At 31.8% G+C, this 19,284-nt stretch overlaps 1 protein-coding gene across 7 annotated transcripts in view; it reads right to left on the reverse strand.

The window, feature by feature from the left end:
- Positions 1–919: 919 nt before the first annotated feature.
- Positions 920–19,284, reverse strand: part of NOX4 (NADPH oxidase 4) — a 137,583-nt gene continuing 119,218 nt past the window's right edge. For all 7 annotated transcript variants that reach the window (XM_025042647.1, XM_015600601.2, XM_025042643.1 and 4 more), the window contains 2 exons: positions 18,909–19,009; positions 920–7,223 (listed from right to left, as the gene is read on the reverse strand). In XM_025042647.1, the coding sequence (XP_024898415.1) occupies positions 7,103–7,223; positions 18,909–19,009 (222 nt within the window). In that variant the 3' untranslated portion in view covers positions 920–7,102. The remainder of the gene's footprint in view (positions 7,224–18,908; positions 19,010–19,284) is intronic.

The following is a 19,284-nucleotide window of genomic DNA, read 5'->3' on the forward strand; positions in this document are numbered from 1 at the left end:
CGAAAGTTATAAGAGTGTTGAGATCTTGGAATCAGACCACTTTCAAAGTTTTTTAAAGGAACATTTCTTAAATATTATTTATTTAATATCTTCATAAGTAAGACTAATGTGATCGTCTTTCATGAATATGAAAACAAAAAATAGCCCATTCTCAAAGTCGTGAAGAAAATTCTTAATTTTTACTGTTAACAATGCACAATTAGTTTACAATTAAAGGAATTTTAAGTATATTTGTTCAACTTTCAAAGTTTTTTAAAGGAACATTTCTTAAATATTATTTATTTAATATCTTCATAAGTAAGACTAATGTGATCGTCTTTCATGAATATGAAAACAAAAAATAGCCCATTCTCAAAGTCGTGAAGAAAATTCTTAATTTTTACTGTTAACAATGCACAATTAGTTTACAATTAAAGGAATTTTAAGTATATTTGTTCAATCTTTATTTGTTTTGCTTTTAAACACTATGCCATGTTCTAAAACAATGAATGTTTTCCACAAACATACTATGACTTAAAACATAAAATTACATGTAGAAATAAATGTATTTTTTCAAGTTCTTTACAAGTATTGAATCTGAGTTAGTGCACTCTCTCCACCACTGTATACACTCACACTTAAATTTAGCCAGATAAGAATCAGATGCCACACCTGGATTTCTAAGTAACTCACATTTTCATGGGAGGACTACACTTCTTTCATTTTCAAACCTGTCACTGTCGAATGCTTATAATGAAAGTTGGAAAGTGTCATTATACATTATTGCAGAATGTCTTTTTTATTCAATTTTTCTTCCAATCCACCATAACACACACACACACACACACACACACTCTCTCTCTTTCTCTCTCTCTCTCACATATGCACTCTCTCTCATATACACATGTACATAATTTAAATATAAATATATACAAAATAATGAAATAATGTGAGCTTTAATGAAAATACATAATGTAAAGTATCTTTGGCAAGAATAAGAAAAAGGTAAATTTATTATTTTCCATCTAGAAAAAAAATAGCTACAATGCAGTGCTCTTTTCTTTTATAGAATTATTTCTAGTTTTAAGATACAGGCCTTGGTTTTAACTCAGTAGGATGTCTCATGAATAGCTGTTTGTTACTCCATCAAACCTTAAGTAATCAGAATAAGTTACATCACCCTCCAATTCCTAGCTCAATTGTCATAGATCAATACAGCTATTTCTAGCCACAATGGGCCTGATCAAAATTAGTTGAGGAATTCAGAAGGCAGATATACTGGACATAACAGGCAACTTTATCAGAATCTCAGAACATATTACTGGTGCCAATTTGTGGGTACTTCTCTACTTGTCCAGAAAACACAATTAAATACTCTTTCAGTTACAATGGACTGTGACTCATAAAGGTCTATGTTTTTACTTTTTTAGAATTGTTTTATTTTTACTGTATTTTCAAAAACCTACTAAAGAAGATTTGCTCAGGAAATTTTTCTTTCTTCACCACTCTTTTCCTCCTCTCCCCCACATCCTCGCCTCACTACATCCATGTAAGTTAAGCAGAGGTCGACATCATTCTAATTTTTATGTACGTAGTTTAATACTTTCCAGGTGTAAAGGCTGCATGTATTTTTATTTCTAACCCAGGATCCTGTTCACTCCACACACTGGGGATAACTAGATAAAGTGATGATACTGGCACACACTCAGAGTAGGACAGAACTGCCACCATTATTCCCACTTTTTAAAGTGATTTCTACTTTTTCGAACTCTGAATTTTAATCGAACTTTATGAAAAAAAAAAGAGAAGAAAATAGTTTCTTGCGATGGCCATTTGGTAAGCAGATAATCATCACCTTTAAATAAGGATGTAATTATACTTGGTAGGCACCCAGTTATGTGGAAAAAGACGCCAAGCTGACTCAGGAGCTAGTATTTTCCAGAGCCCCTGAATCAGGGAGTCCCTGGGAATCTGGAGAATAAACTGTGCAGCACGTCTAAGCACAGGACATGGAGTACAACCCAGGTCATGGAGTAGGTATTTTATATTCCTTTAAGGCTCAGCTGGAGAGGAAAACCTAAAAGATTTAACTGCTTTCTCCCTAGTCAATGCTTGTCGTATATTGGCTGCCATATATTTTTTAGCAGGCAAGCAAGGCTCCAATTTGATGCTTTGAGGAGATTTCTCACCACTAAAATGAAATATACAGTCATCCTAAATTGATAACTTGGCTCAAATAAAGGTGCTGATACAGGTGAACAGACACACTTATGCAACAGAGAGAATATCTGTTTCTCAGTGTCTGCATTGTTAAAAAGGTTTCATTCTCTGGGTAGAAAGATCAGAGCTGAAAAAATATGACCTAAAAATGAAAGAATGTTAATGTGTGGCATATGCAGCTTAGTCAATGCATGGCAGCCTCCCCTTCTTTATTGCTACATATCTTAAAGCATTTATGTAATACTGGTTCTCATCTAAAGGTCGGAGTTGTCTCTAGGTCAACCTGCAGCTCATCAAAGCTCTAATTCTTAAAAAAGATTATAGTTCTGATTAAAGGTAAAGCTTCTGCTATAATTCTAGTGGCAAAGAAAATGCAAAAGGATCCCTAAAAAACCAAATACAACATTGTTTTACATTTTCCCCAAACAAGAGTAATAGTTTTGCCACACATTTGATCATGTATGAAATTATAAAAAGAAAAGCATTATCATGTCCTAATGTGTTAAATAAGTTTTATTTCTTTGACTCCTATTTTTTCCTCCTAGTTTTTCTCCTATGAAGTATTTTTTGTCCTTACTAATTCTTAAATTGTAGCTTAACACTCTGCATTAAGAATGTTGGTGATTTTGCTACAATGTAAAATAAAAGAAGAAATTTATTTCTAGATTCTATAAACAGGAATATAAAAAAATGTATACAGGAAAATAAAATTCTGTATATTCACTTTAAAAAAATTACTGGTTTCTGTTTTAAAGCAACATTGCTTGCCTCTGCTAATTTTAAATGATTCACATGGCCGTTTTTTTCTCTTCTTTCTTAACGAGCCCTTCTTTGCTAAGCATCAGAAGTCTTCTGCTTCTTAGGAAAACTTCATTTAGCTAGCTTTTGCAACTCTGTCCTTTGAGAATTCTACAGAATGGAACAAAGAAGTTGGGGTAATGGAGGGGATATTTAGACAGAAGGAAACAGTGAGTTCTCATTGCTGTGGTTGAAAGAAATGCAGATCTCATTATGCTTGATTTCATTTATTTTCTGTCTCACTAGTTTACAAAATGGTGACTCTTTTCTCCTGATCAAGAAGCATGTTATGGTCATGTAAGCAGAGAACAAGAGTCATTAGTTTTAATAACAAAATTCCCCTGAATGGTTAGAAAGCTGGTGAAGTTATGACTTTTGTCTATGAACCTAAATTTAAAATTATAATAGTAGCATTTCCTGGAAGCTACACTATTACTTATTTCCAATAGAGTACTGGAGAACATAATCCCTTTAGTACAGTTGTCATATTTTAAAACTGATATCTGAAAACAGATTCAAATAGGCAAAATATATAAGACTAACAAAATTAGAATCAGAAGATATACAGGACAAGCAGAGTGTGATTTTCTGCCCTGAATCTGGAATTAACACTCAGTACCTTATTTTCCACCTAGCGCTAGAGTTTATAGGGAGATTCAAACAGTACTGGATATGTTTATTAGTTGTATATTTTATGGGGAGTAGAAAGAGCCTTTCAGCAGCAGAGATTGGGAAACTGCAACGAACTCAGTGGATGACCTGAAACAAGTCACCATCTTCCTTTGGGCCTAAGTTTGCTCACCTGCAAAATAACAGTACTCCTAACTTCAGTATTTTATATTTTTATAATATAATGATATGAAGGTGTCCTAGATAGCATAAGAAAGGGAAACTCTTTATCATGAGTAGCAATTAAAAATGAATCTCATTGGTTTTAGAAGAATCACTGTCCAGCTGAGTTAACCATCCTTAAGGAAAAAAAAATTTTTTTACCTAAAATTTTTTCTCTTTAGTAAACTGAACATTAGGCAGCACCAGCATTACCTATTGATGACAATGGCCAGCCGATTTGCCTCCAGCAAGCCTTTTTAACAATGCCTTATAATTTAAATCTATTACCTTCTGTGAATGCTCCAAGTAAACTCTGATTTGGGAGGGTTATAAATAACATGGATTTGTGGATTAAATCAGTTCAGCTTACACTTTGGCTACACTTCTTTTATTTCTTTGTTTTAAGTGCCTGTACTATCACAATCACCTGACTGCCATTTAAACTCACTACATGAAAAAATCATGTATCGTCACTATCAATGATTTCATTTTTAACCTGAATTAAAAACAAATAAACAAAAACGAAGCCCCAAATTTATGTGGTATGTGAATGTTTTTAAAATTATTATTTATATATAAAATCATAGTCTTACTGTGTGTAAAGCAGAATACACAAGAAGATTAAAAACCAATAGAAGAGTCCATTGGATTCTTTGTTTTGGGTTATACAAATAGAATTTCCTTTCCTTTGTCCACAGAGTTAATTTCAGTATAATCCTATAAAAACTGATAGTTTCTTCCAAAAAAAAAATTAAAGAAAAAATAAATAGAATAAAAAAACTATAATGATGATCATTTTGTTCAGAGAGTCTTACATTGGTGTCTTTTCTTTTGGAGAGATTGTTTGTGGGCCCCCAAGATTGTCTATGATTGTAATATTTTCTACATATGTCATAATATTCCTTTTTAATCAGGTCTTCAAAAAGATACATTACTTTTAAAAAGATTAACTAACTACTGATTTAGTCCAAATGAGAAATCTTAATCCCAGAGTGAGGAGCAATATGCCATAGTCACCCCTTTAGCCAGTGACATTGATAGTGCGAGAATGCAAATCCCTAAGGCGGCTTAAGCTACAGTGCTCTCAAATAAATGATGTTTCTGAAACTTGTATCTTCTGGAGAAGAAACTCTTTCTGCTTTATGGAGATTTCAAGAAAATCAAGAATACCATTTCAATTTTAACATTTATTGCCACTAAAATTACCGTTTTAAGACCTATGTGGCAGCAATTAGCTAGAAAGAATCCCTCAAAACAAAACAAAGCCATCTTTGTTTAGCTAGAAAGAATTAGCTAGAAAGAATCCCTCAAAACAAAACAAAGCCATCTTATCCATGCAAAGCTCTATTATCCCTGCATTCCCAACTATAGAGGCAAAAATTACCTATGCTAACATTTAACGTTTAAACATCATCTGAAATTTAAAATACGCAAAGAAGTTCATCTAGAATATCAGACTTATTTACTTGGAAAGATCACTCTTCCTTTAAAAAATTGTCCACCTGTCTTACTGAAATTAGGTGTATTAATATAATCATTTAAATAAACTATGATCAGTAAAAAGTCAGTATTGCACATCAAACGTGTACTAAATTGTTTCTTTTTACTAGTTCTTTCGGTCATGTGTTTTGTGAAAATTCTCTTTAATTCAGAAAGTGCTGCCAAGGTATACTGGTTATTAAATATTTCTTCAGAAATAAAGTTGTAGGAACATTGCACATTTCCCATATCTTTTTCTGGCTCACCTTCCTTCCAAAGAAGGGAGATGAAAGAATTCCAAGGAGAGAAAGAAATATCTGTAAGTAATATATATGGGCATTTAGTACTAGATGGTTTAACATGCTTGATTGCTATTGGCAAATTAGAACAAAAAAAATGACAGTACCATCTATCAAGTTATATCATGAAAAATTTTAACAAAATCTTACTGCTGATTTCAGCAATGTGCTATGTTTGAAAGTGGTTGATAGGTGTCTACAAAACAAAATTACTAAACTATAAAAAATGCCTTAATTCTTAGGGTAGTAAAGTGGATTTTTTCTGGAGCTAACAACATAATTTCTAGGGAGCATGAACAGATAGGTTCACACTGAGTAATCCCAACAGTGACCTGAAACTCAATAATTCCCTATTGAGACCCAGAATACCAGATGGTACAACAATAAGATTCTTAATTCTGAACTTAAATTTGAATAACTAATGAAGTATCTCATTTTGTGTAGAAAGTAAAATATAGGTTTCCTGTTTAGGAATGTGACTACACTTTCAATGTTTCCAGCATAAACCAATGTGTGACAGAAGAGAGATCTATCTATCTATCTCAGTGACCACTGACAGACACGATGCCTTTTGGTTACAAAGTGCAAATTAAATGAAGTACCTTACGAGGCTAAAAACTAAGACAAACTATGTTAGGGAAAAAGTGAATAAAAATAACAGAATAAAAATCACAATGTTGAAAAGCGAAAAAATTATTAGTCTATAGATCCCTTTGTAAGTTACTGTAATGATATTTTCCTCATTACTATGCAATAGTAATAGATTAAATAAGTAGAGAGTGAAAGTGACTGATTAAATCATTGTGCCTAATGCATGCCAAGGGAAGGAAGATTTCCCTAAACAGAGGGAAATAAAAGAAAGAAATATATAAAAATAGATACTATATCAACATCTGTAAAAAGTTCATTTAACCTAAGTCTACGGATATCAAATAGAGGTATTAGCATCAGTAGTGAGGAAGATCAGATATTGACACCCGTATCAATATAGAGTCCTGTGCTGTATCTTCAAACATCTAATATATTTGCCTGGAGCTTTTCTAAATCGAAGCTACTCTGTTTATACTCATGTAGAAAATGTAATCTGAGTTTCAATGAATTTTTAATTTTTTCAATCTTGCATTTGTTCAACCAAAAACAATTTAAAGAGGACCAACACTATCAGCCTCACAGTTTGCAAGTGCGGCTCCTCACTAGGGAGTTCTCGAATCAGCCATAAAAATCAACAGTGTGCGCCTAATAGTTTTCTTTTAATTCTAGCATTGAAAAGTGAATCATCACATCGAATATTCTTCAGGGCCTCTTTGGTTTCCAGATTAAACATGTAATGTGACCTGTCATCTTGCCACATTCTCTGCATTTCCATTTTAAATAATCATAAATAAGAACACCTTGCTACCCTTTGGTGTGACACAGCTGTTTGATTCAGCTGAATTTCAAAGTCTTAGAAATTGCACTCATTCCTTCTTTAGAGTCCTGGTTCATCTCAAAGGTTTTCAGCTGAAAGATTCTTTATTGTATTCAAATCTTGTCCCATATGAGTTGTTTCGGTTACTTAATTTATGAAGAATCTTAGAAATTGAACTGGGTCCACAGCAAAAAACACCAACTGTTTTCCTAAGAAGGGAGAGGAAAGGAACAGAAAATTAGGTGGAAAATTTGGCATAGCGTGACAGGAAATATGCTTTATGAGCATGTTTAAGGTATTACACAAAACTAATTTTTTGCTGCTTTGCATATTAAAAATAATTTTCTAATTATTTCTAAATGTAAATGATCACCTGAAAGATAATTTATTTACCTCATGCTGTCAATTTAGAATTCAGGATACTTCAAAGAATGTAACTATGAGCACATATTTGCTAATTATCAGACAGAGTGAGCAGTCTCCCTTGGCCTTTTCATTATGTGCCACCAATGAGGACAGAAACTAAATCAAAAGCAACAGTTGATAGATGTTCAGCCACACTAGCTCATGTCAATCTTCTCTTACAGATGTTGTACATACATTTTTTTTCCTAAAAGATACCACGGATTTGCATGGGCAATGATGAATAAGAGAAAAGAAAAGCTATTACTAATTTTAAAGGATAATTTTAAGTGACTAATCTATATCCACATTGAAATAAAAAAGCATATTTATCTGGATGAATTTTCCTTTTTCTTTATGCACTGCAATAATTGTAACAAATGCCATGTAGGTTTTATTACTTGCTAACATAAAATTTTAGTCAATAAATTATACATATACCTAACAAATTAAGTAAATCCCAGGAAATGACTAATATTTCACATTGATCTTCCTCCAAAGTTTGTTAATTTGCTTGAATTATTCCTAGGATATCAAAATGATTAACAATTCATATATCTTACACAAATACAGTAATATATTGTCTGCGAATAATTTGTGCTGAAAAAAAGACAGTGAATCCATTTAAATGGTACCAAAAATTTATAACAAATACTAAAAATGATGATATTAAAACCTGTCACCTTGAAAAATAAATCAAAGAACTATGAAAATAAAACTTTTACTTGCAGTCCTGATGGAGTAATAGGGACTAGATTTATCCCCTTGCATTAAAAAAACTAGAAAAACATGATATATGAAATGAGTATTTACAGATACTGGACAACAGGCAGAACAAGACAGTGATCCCTGAGAAAGATAAAAAAAAAAACAAGGTAAGTCCAGCGACTGTCTCTGCTTATTACCTAGAAGCAAGCTACAGGGTGGAGAACAGAAGGGAGGAAACTCATGCTAGAATTTGTGAAGGAGAATATGGAAAGGAAGAGAGATCCACAGAAAAAAGCTCTGGAGATCTATAGGAGGCAATCCTTAAGTCTTTTACTGATTTGCTCATGAGTGAGAGAAAAAAAACCACATGAGTGTCCGTAAAAAACTACCAGGAAGTAGTAGGTCGAACAAAATCCAGAGATTACACAAGATTGCGCATACTTCATACCCCTACAAGCCAGAATGGTAAGAGCTATATATAATAAGGGGGAGAATGGGTAGTGTTCTAGAAAGGTATCACCTTATTTGCAAAGGTATCACCTTATTTGGTAAAATCAACCTTAGATTGAAGACTGCTCTAGACCTATACTAACAAAGCTTACAAGCAAGCCTTGAAAAGATCAAACTAAACCCAAGTAGCAAAATTTCAGGCCAGAAACAAATCTAACACTATTAAAAAGAATAAATCAAAAATTTGCATTTAACATCTAAATTTCAAAATGCACAACATTGAATCAAAAATTATGAGGAATGTATAGAGCAAGAAGTTATGAACTATAAATTATAACTAGGAGTGTTATGTGCTACACTGTATTCCCCCCTCACCCCCAAATTTATACGTTATTCAAATTTAAATTCAGAATTAAGAATCTTGTTGTTGTACCATCTGGTATTCTGGGTCTCAATAGGGAATTACTGAGTTTCAGGTCACTGTTGGGATTACTCAATGTGAACCTATCTGTTCATGTTCCCTAGAAATTATGTTGTTGGCTCCAGAAAAAATCCACTTTACTACCCTAAGAATTAAGGCATTTTTTATAGTTTAGTAATTTTGTTTTGTAGACACCTATCAACCACTTTCAAACAGAATGTAGCTGTATTTGGAGATAGGATCTTTATAGATTTGACTAAATTAAAATAAGGCTATTAGGGTGGACCTTATTCCATTCTGACTAGTGTCTTTATAAGAAGAGGAAATATGGATATACAGAGAAATGAGAAATGCACAGATACAGAAAAAAGACATGTGAAGAGGCAATAAGAGAGTGATCATCTGTAGGACAAGGAGGGAGGTCTCAGAGAAAATCAACCCTGCTGGCATCTTCATCTTAGACTTCTAGCCTCCAAAGCTTTGAGGAAATAAATTTCTATTGTTTAATTCACTCAGTCTGTGAGATATTGTTAAGGAAGCCCTAGCAAAGTAATATAAGGAGAAAGATCCAATCAATAGAAAGAGGCCTAGAATGACAGAAATGATGAAATTATCAGACATGGTCATTGAAACAGTGATGAGAAATATAAACATAAACATAAATATAAACATATAAACATAAATATGTTCAAAAATAAGCATAAAGATGATAAGAAAAAAAAATAGAAGATAAATAGAATTTTTTTTAAAGTCCTAAATGGAAATTCTAGTGATTAAATGCAATATTTAAAATGATAAATATATTATGGTTTAACAGAAGAATAGGCACTACAGAAGAAAAGATAACGAAACTTAAAGACACAGCACTGGAATCTATCAAGATGAAAGCACAAAAGCAAAAAAACTGAAAAAAAAAAAAGAGCTTCAATGACTTATTGAACAATATTAACTTGTCTAACATATATGTAACTGCAGTCCCACATGAGAGAAGACAGAGGGAAAGGGAAAGAGGTCAAGAAATAATTGCCATTTTTTTCCAAATTTGATAAAAACACATAGATTCAAGAATCTAATGAACCCCAAAGAGAATACACACAAAACCATATAAGGCAACTTAAAGTAAAACTCTGAAAGCCAGTAACAAAGAGAAAAACATAAAAGCAGCTGGGGGAAGTAGGAGTGGGGAAGACATATTGCAAATAATAAGCAGAAGATGAAAAATGGACTTCTTGTCGCAAATTTATGCAAATAAGTAGGCAATGAAGTGATATCTTTAAAGTGCTGAAAGACAAAAGAAAATGTCAAATATTCTATATCAAGTAAATTCTATATCAAACAAAAATAACTTTCAAAAATGAAGTTGGAATTTAAAATTTCAAACAAAAGATGAATTCACTGCCAACAAACCAGCACTACAAAGTATATTAAAGGAAGGAAAATGAAATTAGAGGGAAATTTATATCTACTCAAAGGAAATGAAGAGCACCAAAATGATGAATCTGTGAGTAAATATAATGTATATTTTGTCTAAATTTTAACCCCTATAAAGTATAATGTTTAAAATAAGAGCAATAACAATACAATATAGAGTTTATAGCATATTTGGAAGATGATTAAGAACAACAGCCAAAAAGATGCAGGGGGAATGGAAGTACATGAAGTGGTATAACATTATCTAAAATATACTGAAGAGCTAATAATGTACACTGTAAACCTAGAACCATATTTCTCTGATTTCAGTTTCACCAGAATCACCTGACGGACTTCAAGACTATAGACAGCTGAGCCCCATTTCTAGAGCTTTTGATTGAGCAAATCTTAGATAAGGCTCAAGAATTTGCTTTTCTCACAATTCCCAGGGGGATGCTGGTACAAGAAATGCAGTTTGGGAAATAATACCTTAAAGAAATCACTAGAAACAGACAAACAGGAAGGTATGGTTAATATACCAAATAGGAGAAAAAAATGGAATCATAAAATATAGTCCAAAGAAAGAACAAATTAAATAAACAGAAAGCAATAGTAAAGTGCTAGATTTAAATCTAACCAAAAAGAGTCAAGAATAGTCAATGAGGAGTTTATACACTTAACAGTTCTCTTCAATAAATGGTGTTGGGAAACTAGATATTTACATGCAATAGAATAAAACCGGACCCTTATGCAATTCTCTAAATTTGTTCAGAAAATATTTAAGACTTAAATGTAAGACCTGAAAGTATCAAACTCCTAGAAGAAAGCTATTGCACAACGAAAGAAATCAACATAATGAAAAGGCAGTCTACAAAATGGAAGACAATATTTGCAAACTACATAGCTGATAAGGGGTTAATACCCCAAATAAAGAATTTATACAACTAAATAGGAAAAAATTCAATTAAAAAATAGACAAAGGACCTGAACAGACATTTTTCCAAAAAAGATATTCAAATAGACAACAGGTACATAAAAAGGTGTTCGACATCACGAATTATCAGGGAAATGCAATCAAAACCACAATGAAATGTCACATCACACTTGTTAGAATGGCTATCATTAAAAAAACAAGAGATAAGCCTTGGTGAGGATTTGAAGAAAAGGAAACACACACCATTGGTGGGAATGTAAACTGGCGCAGCCACTATGGAAAATAGTATGGAGGTTACTCAAAAAAATAAAAATAGAACTACCGTATGATACAGCAATTCCACTTGAGAATATATCCAAAGAAGTGAAAACATTAACTTGAAAAGGTATCTGTACCCCCAAGTTCATAATAGCCAAGACTTGGAAAATGCCTGTGTCCACTGATGTACGAATGGATAACAAAATTGTGGTATATTATATATACCACACACACACACACACATACAGACACAGACACATACACACACTCTGAAATATTACTCAGCCAAAAATCAGGAAATCCTATTATTTGAACAACACAGTGAACCTTGAGGGTATTATGCTAAGTAAAATGAGTCAGACAAAGACAAATACCATATGATCTCACTTATATGTGGAATCAAAAACAAAAAACAAAAAACAAAATCCCACTGAACTCATTGAAAGAGATCAGATTTGTGGTTATCAGAAGTGGGGTGGATGGAGGAAGGGAACTGGAGGAAGGTTGTTAAAAGGTACAAACTTCCAGTCGTGAGATAAATAAGTGTAGGGATGTAATGCACAACATGGTGACTGTAGTTTACACTGCTCGCTGTATTATACAGAAGAAAACTGTTAAGAGAGTCGACCCTAAGAGTTCTCATCACAAGAAGAAATTTATTTTTCTTTTCTTTGTGTTGTATCTACATGAGATAACGAATGTTAACTAAATCTTTTTTGGTAATTATTTTACAATATATGTAAATAAAACCATCATGCTGTACACTTTAAACCTATACAGCAATGTATGTCAATTATTTCTATAATCTATTTCTATAAAACTGGGAAAAAGTTTTTAAAAAAAGAACAAAAGGGAATTTGCAAGAACAAAAACAAACCAAAAAAAAAGAGAAAAATGTTGTGAAGGATGTGGAAAGACGGGAACCCTAGTATGCTATTGGTGGAAATGTAAATTGGTACAGCCTCTATAGAAAAAAGTATGGATGTTTCTCAAACAATTAAAAATAAAACTACCAATATGATCCAGCAATCCCCTTTCTGGGTATATACCTAAAGGAAATGAAATCACTATCTTGAAGAAATATCTGCAACCCCTATATTCACTGTAGTATTATTTACAATAACTAAGATATGGAAACAACCTCAGTGTCCATTAATGAATGAATGGATAAAAAAGATGAGATGTGATGTAACGTGTGTGTGTGTGTGTGTGTGTATATGTACACACACACACACATATATATATATAACATATGGATATATAAAATACACACAAAATGGAATATTATTCAGCCATAAAAAATGAAGGAAATCCTTCCTTTGCAAACATGGGTGAACCTTGAGGGCATTATGCTAAGTGAAATATATCAGACAAAGAAAGACAAATACTGTATGATCTCATTTAAATGTAGAATGTAAAAAAAGAAAAAAACTCATAGAAACAGAGTGCAGAATAGTGGTTGCCAGGAGCAGGTTGGGGAGGTAGGAAATGGGTAAAGGTTGACAAAGAGTTATAAACTTTGAGTCATACAAGAAATGAATTCTGGAGATATAATGTTCAGTATGGTGACTATAGTTAACAATACTCAACTGTGCATTTGAAAGTTGCTAAAAGAATTGTTAAAAAAGAAACAGGCCCGAAAAGGAGTTACTTGTGCTAAGCCCCACCTCAGTAAACCAAGACTTAATTGTAGTTTCAGCCTCTCCCAGGCTACCTTTCCCCAAAGAAAGGTGACTTAGCCTGAAATAATCCACTCTTTGCTAGAAATTTCCTTTTTACTGCCTCTTCTGCCTATAAAAGCCTTTCTATTACTAGATGGGATGCTTCCCAATCCATTAATCATTGAATAAAGCCAATTGGGTCCTCATTTACATTTACTCAGTTGAATTTGTTTTTTTAACAGATTAGATCTTAAAAGTTCTCACCATATACACAAAAAATATTGTAATTAAGTGAGGTGAAAGTTGTATTAACTAATCTTATCGTGGTGGTCATTTTACAATATATACATATATTAAATTATTACATTGTATACATTAAACTTACACAATATCATATGTCAATTATATCGAAATAAAGCTGGGAAAATATTTTTTAGTCCATGTAATAATAAAATGCAATATAGTTTGTAATTAATAAAATATAATAATATATAATAATAAAAATATAATTTAAATAAACACTATAACTAAACCCTACAACTAAAAAACTCCAATATTCGTGCAACAAAAATTGATTGAACTGTAAAGACAGATAAATCTAGATCTACAGTTGATGATTTCAACACCCTTCTCTCAGTAATTGATAGAACAAGTAGAAAATCAGTTAAGCATATTGAAACTTGAATATCTCCATCAAGCAATTGGAATAATTGATATTTGTGGAGTGCTTTACCCCAAAACGATAGAAACAAATTAGTGTGAGTGTACAGGGATCAGTCGTCAAGACAGATCATATTCTTGGCAATAAAACAGGTCTCAATAAATTTTAAAGAATTGAAATCAAAAGGAGTATGTTTTCTTAACAAACCCAATTTAAGTAGATATAAAGAACAAAAAGTTATCTGTTAAATCCTGATATTTGGAAATTAAGCAACATACTTCTAAATAACCAATGGGTCAAAGAAGGAATCACTTGGAAAGTTAAAATATATTTTGAACTGCATAAAAAATGAAAACAAAACACATCAAAATATGTGGGAGGTATCTAAAGTGGTGTTTAAAGGAAAATTTATAGTATTAAACACTTTTATTAGAAAAGAGCAAAGGTTTGAAATCAATGACGTAAGATTCCACCTTAAGAAATCAGTAAAACAAGAGTTAATTAAACTCAAAGTGAGAATAAAATAATTTTTAAAAGTACAAAACCAAATTCTTATACTTAATAAAATTTAGATTACTATTAAAACCAGAGCTATATACAATGGATTACTTAAATGAATAAAATTGAACTACTGAATTATTTATACCACATAAATAAATATATACATATACACATAAATACCCACAGTGTGGTTTCCAATGAAATAAAAAGGAAAATGAGTGATTTTTGTCCGTTTACATTCGCTGTCAACACTGCATTATGACTAAATATCATTTTCTATCTTTCATAGGACAATTATAGAGTTAGTTTTCTAATTTTTCAGATTTTCTAAACTCTTCTCTTAAATAACTTAGAATAAAATCATTATTTTTAAAGCATCCATATATCATCCTTTTTTAAAACATTTTGTCTTTTGATAAAATAACTGTTAACTAGTTTAACGCTAGGAAATCTGTGTAGTTTGAGGAGTTCCCCAATATCACTTTCACTAACTAAATGAAGTCTTTCAATTTTTTAAAGATATACAATTAATCTTTGCAATCACTTGCACTAAATTCAAATTAGTGTGCTGTAAACCAACAATTATCTGGAAATTTATCTACAAAAAATTTTGTTGAGATGGATAGATGCTAAGATGCTAAGACTTAGATGCTAAGCAGAGAACATTGTTGGGGGCAGATGGAACTAGTTCCATTAAATGTTTGATATGTTTGTGCATATTTTACTATTATACCAATACTAGTTTTTCCATGCAGATTTATAAGTGTGGGATCTCATATACTGAGAGTTTATTCACTCCTTAGAGATTATTCACTCCTTGTATTATAGACCCAGAAGGTTTGAATGATGAACCACAGACACTGGAGAAAATGTGAGAGACCAAACCTAAGTATTCCTAGTCTGTATTGTTTATAAAACACCATGAGGCAGCATAATATAGATATGGTCTCAGACATTTCACCCAATCCCAGAGTAGTAATTCTCTGCTCCAAAATACACATAAAGTTAACCCTTTATTTCTCCCTTTGCATAATGCATAAATTCAACTAACTGATGATATGATATACATTTTTATTATAAATAATAGAAAACTGAATTCTGGTTATGTGTAACAATTTTCTGACAGATTGTCAAATACTAAATGGCTTATAAAGTAATATGTAGAATATCTTTTTATGTTTTTGAAAAATTAGTTGTTGACACTTTTAGTATATTACTTTAGTATGCTACAACGTGCATAGTGAATATGATGGATTCTAACAACATCTCACTGTCTCCGAGAGGGACATGGTAAAATAAGATTCTCAATTTTTCTATTTGGGACAATGCTCTGCTGTAAAGCACATTACACTTGACAGTCAGATGATTCAGGTTCATGTCTGAATTCTGACTCATTAACCATAGCTTTAAACAAATCATTATCTTTTGGGGTCCTAGCTTCTTTATTTGCAAAATGATGATGAAAGCGGGGTGACTTCAAAAGCTCTTTCACTTTCTTAAATCATTAATACCTTCATATAATTCACATTCCGAATTTAAAAAGCCACACAAGAAAGAAACCACTCTCCTACGCAAGTGCAAAGTAAATTGAATATAAATTGATTCAGTCTTTCGGTTTTGGTAGGAAAGTAAATGTGCATACTCTTTGATCCAGCAATTCCATTCAAGGATCCTAACCTACTGCAATACTCTTATGAGAGCATGAGAAGGTCTGTGCAAAGATAAATGCTATAGCACTGTTTGTAACTTTAAAGGACTGAAGACAACCTAAATATCCACAAGCAGGGTAGTAATGGTCACATTATTCATATTCTAGAATACTGCTGAGGAAGAATCACATGGAAATTACTCATGAACAGTATATAATGTATCTGAAAAGATTAAATTGAAGAATTATACATTAAAGACTCACTCAATTTTTGTTAAAAAATTAAGTTCTTTATTTTCAATATATGTAGTTTAAATATATACTGATACATTTATGTGTACATATACTTATGTACTTATATAAATGTATATGTACTTAAATATGTATTTATATATGTATATATGTATATATATGTTTATACATCAAAAAATATGTATGCCAAAGAGTGCTTAATCCAATTTAAATTTGTATTCTATATATTTATTAAACTAATACCTAATGGTTTAATCAAAATCCCTTTCTGAAATTAAATTATAGCCCAACATAGATTAAAAATAATTTAAATGCCTTTAATCTTTCTTTTAATCTCTAGCCTTTATATAATTTATGTACATGAGGTTAACCAAAATTTTACATCTAAAATGAAGTCTTCTATTTAAATAGTGCCTTTTTTACAGTTAATGAACTTTAAGGTGTTGCTTCATTCTTTTCCCAATAAGATAACATAAAACTTCTTTAAAAAAATAATGCATTTTAGGTGCCTGCCCAGAGCAAATACACAAAGCGAAAAGTGCTGTACAAAATGTCAACAATAGGTGGTGCACATCTGCTCGTCTTAAATCAGCCTTGCTATTTAAAGAAACTGAACATCTAAAATCTCTCTAAATCATGAACAATATAACAAATGAAAATTCTTAAGAAATAACCAAAGAAACCAATAATCCCAGTTTAATTTCCTGTAAAAGAGCCTCTACTGTTTCGGGGTTTGGTTCCAGAATGGAGCAAAAAAAAAACAAAAACAAAAACAAAAACTATCAGTTTTCAGCACTATTCTATGAAAACTAATAAAAGGATGCTTGTCAGAGGTCAGTTAAATGTAATTAAAGAGGACTGAGCCTGTGGTGCATAGCAAGACCCAGGTGAGTATGACAAGATTATCACATCAAAGGGGGATGATATTGAAGAAAGATGGGAAAGGAATACAACCAAATCTGGGCTGACATTTTTTAATTCTACAGTTCACCTTTAACTAGAGCCCTGAATATTACAAAGGACCTCCGCTTTCTAAATAATGCTTCCCTCTTTAACACAAAACTACTTTTTCAAGAAAAAGGAAATAGAGAAGTGGTTTCAAACATGGCAGCAATATGAATTACATGAGTAGCTACTTTCCCTTCAAAATTTGATTATGGGACTCCACACCATAATTCCTAAAACGAAATTTCTGAAGATGCAACCATGGGCCATGATGAATCAGGGATTCTTTCAATATATCATATTCATCCATGAATTCATTAATAGGGGCTTTTAAAAAAACTCTCCATCTAATAAGCTGCCTCATTCATTTACAATCAAATATGCTTTCCATATTTATCAAAATATATTTTTTAAATTATGAATTAGTCAACTACATACTAAAAATTGTAATAATAATTCAACCCAGAAGAAAAAATAATACTGGAACCTTAGGGTCACAGGAAATTTTTAAAATTAAATTTTCAATTTATATACATTTTTACTGCTTAGAAATATGTTTAGTCTAGCAATGAAAACATTATTAATTCAAATATAAAAATAAAATTTTGCAGGTTAATCAGAATAAAAATACAAGTTCAAGTAGAAAAAAATATATGTATAATTTCCCAAAGGCTAACTAAAGCTCATTTGTGTATTTATAATACATGAGCATGGTATCAAAAAACTATGATATTTAGATTCTGGTAGATATGTTTAAAATGACATTAATTTTAAAATGTCATCTCTGCAATATATTATAACTTATAGCCTTTGCAACTATTAACCTTATGATGAAACTATTTCGATGCCAACTTCTGGTAAAAAGGTACGAAAATCAGATTTCTAAGTGCATATGTTGTTAGAACTGTTTGTAGAGCTCCCTTGTTTGCCAACATGATCACCTCCTGCATGCTGTGGGAATGAATACCCATTCTAATATGGATCTAGGCAAATTTTTTAATTAAGTTTATTGGGGTAACATTTGTTAATATAATTATATAATTTTCAGGTGTACATTATAATTTGACATCTATATATGGTATTGTATGATTACCACCCAGAGTCCAGTTTCCTTCAGCTACCATATATTTGATCCCCTTTACCCGCTTCACTCTATCCCAATCTCCCTAAATTTGACCCTCTTTATCCTGTCTACTTCTTCCTTCCACCCCCATCCCCTACCCTCTGGTAACCACTAGTCCATTGTCCATGTCCCTGAGTCTCTGTTTGTCCTGTTCATTGTTGCTTTTATGTTTATATCTCACATATAAGTGATATCATGTGATTTTCAACTTTTTCAGTCTGGCTTATTTCTCTTAGCATGATTATCTTGGGGTCTATGCAAATTTAAAAGTAGGGAGGACAGCTTAGTTCATAAATAACTTATATACTATTTCTAGGCCAAATTTTAATTATTTGGCATTACAGATACACAAGGTGGTCTCTGACTAGTTTCTTCTTTGATAGTGATAATTGAGTATTTAAGTGACCTTGTAATTTATAAACCCATTACTAATTCACCTTTAAAACTTCATGTAATGACTTGGGAATATTTTAATTTGATCATTGGCCACATGTCAAATTTTCTGAGGAATAGTACATACCCTCTGTTACATTTTGCTATTTCATCAAACAGAAGTTTCCACCGAGGACGTCCAATGAAAAGTCTTGAATTCAGTGCTTGATATTTTTCTCCAATTATATTCTGCAAAAAAAGAAAGCACTACATTTTATATGACACAGAGTTGGCAAATAGCCCACTTGTCTAACATAATTTCTGCTGGTGGTGTGGCTTCCTACCAAATTGCTGTGATATAAAGTATAAATATCGAATGTCAATCTAAGTACAGTCATTTAGAATATAATTTCCTTCCTTTTTTCCTTTAAAATCCATTATGTTTTTGAATCTCGTTATTATAAACAGCCAATTTTCCTAGATTTTAGTTGGTTGATTCATTTTTAAACAACTGCAATGTTTTA

Source organism: Pteropus alecto, unplaced genomic scaffold (assembly GCF_000325575.1).
Source record: "Pteropus alecto unplaced genomic scaffold, ASM32557v1 scaffold7, whole genome shotgun sequence".
Classification (NCBI taxonomy): Eukaryota; Metazoa; Chordata; class Mammalia; order Chiroptera; family Pteropodidae; genus Pteropus; species Pteropus alecto.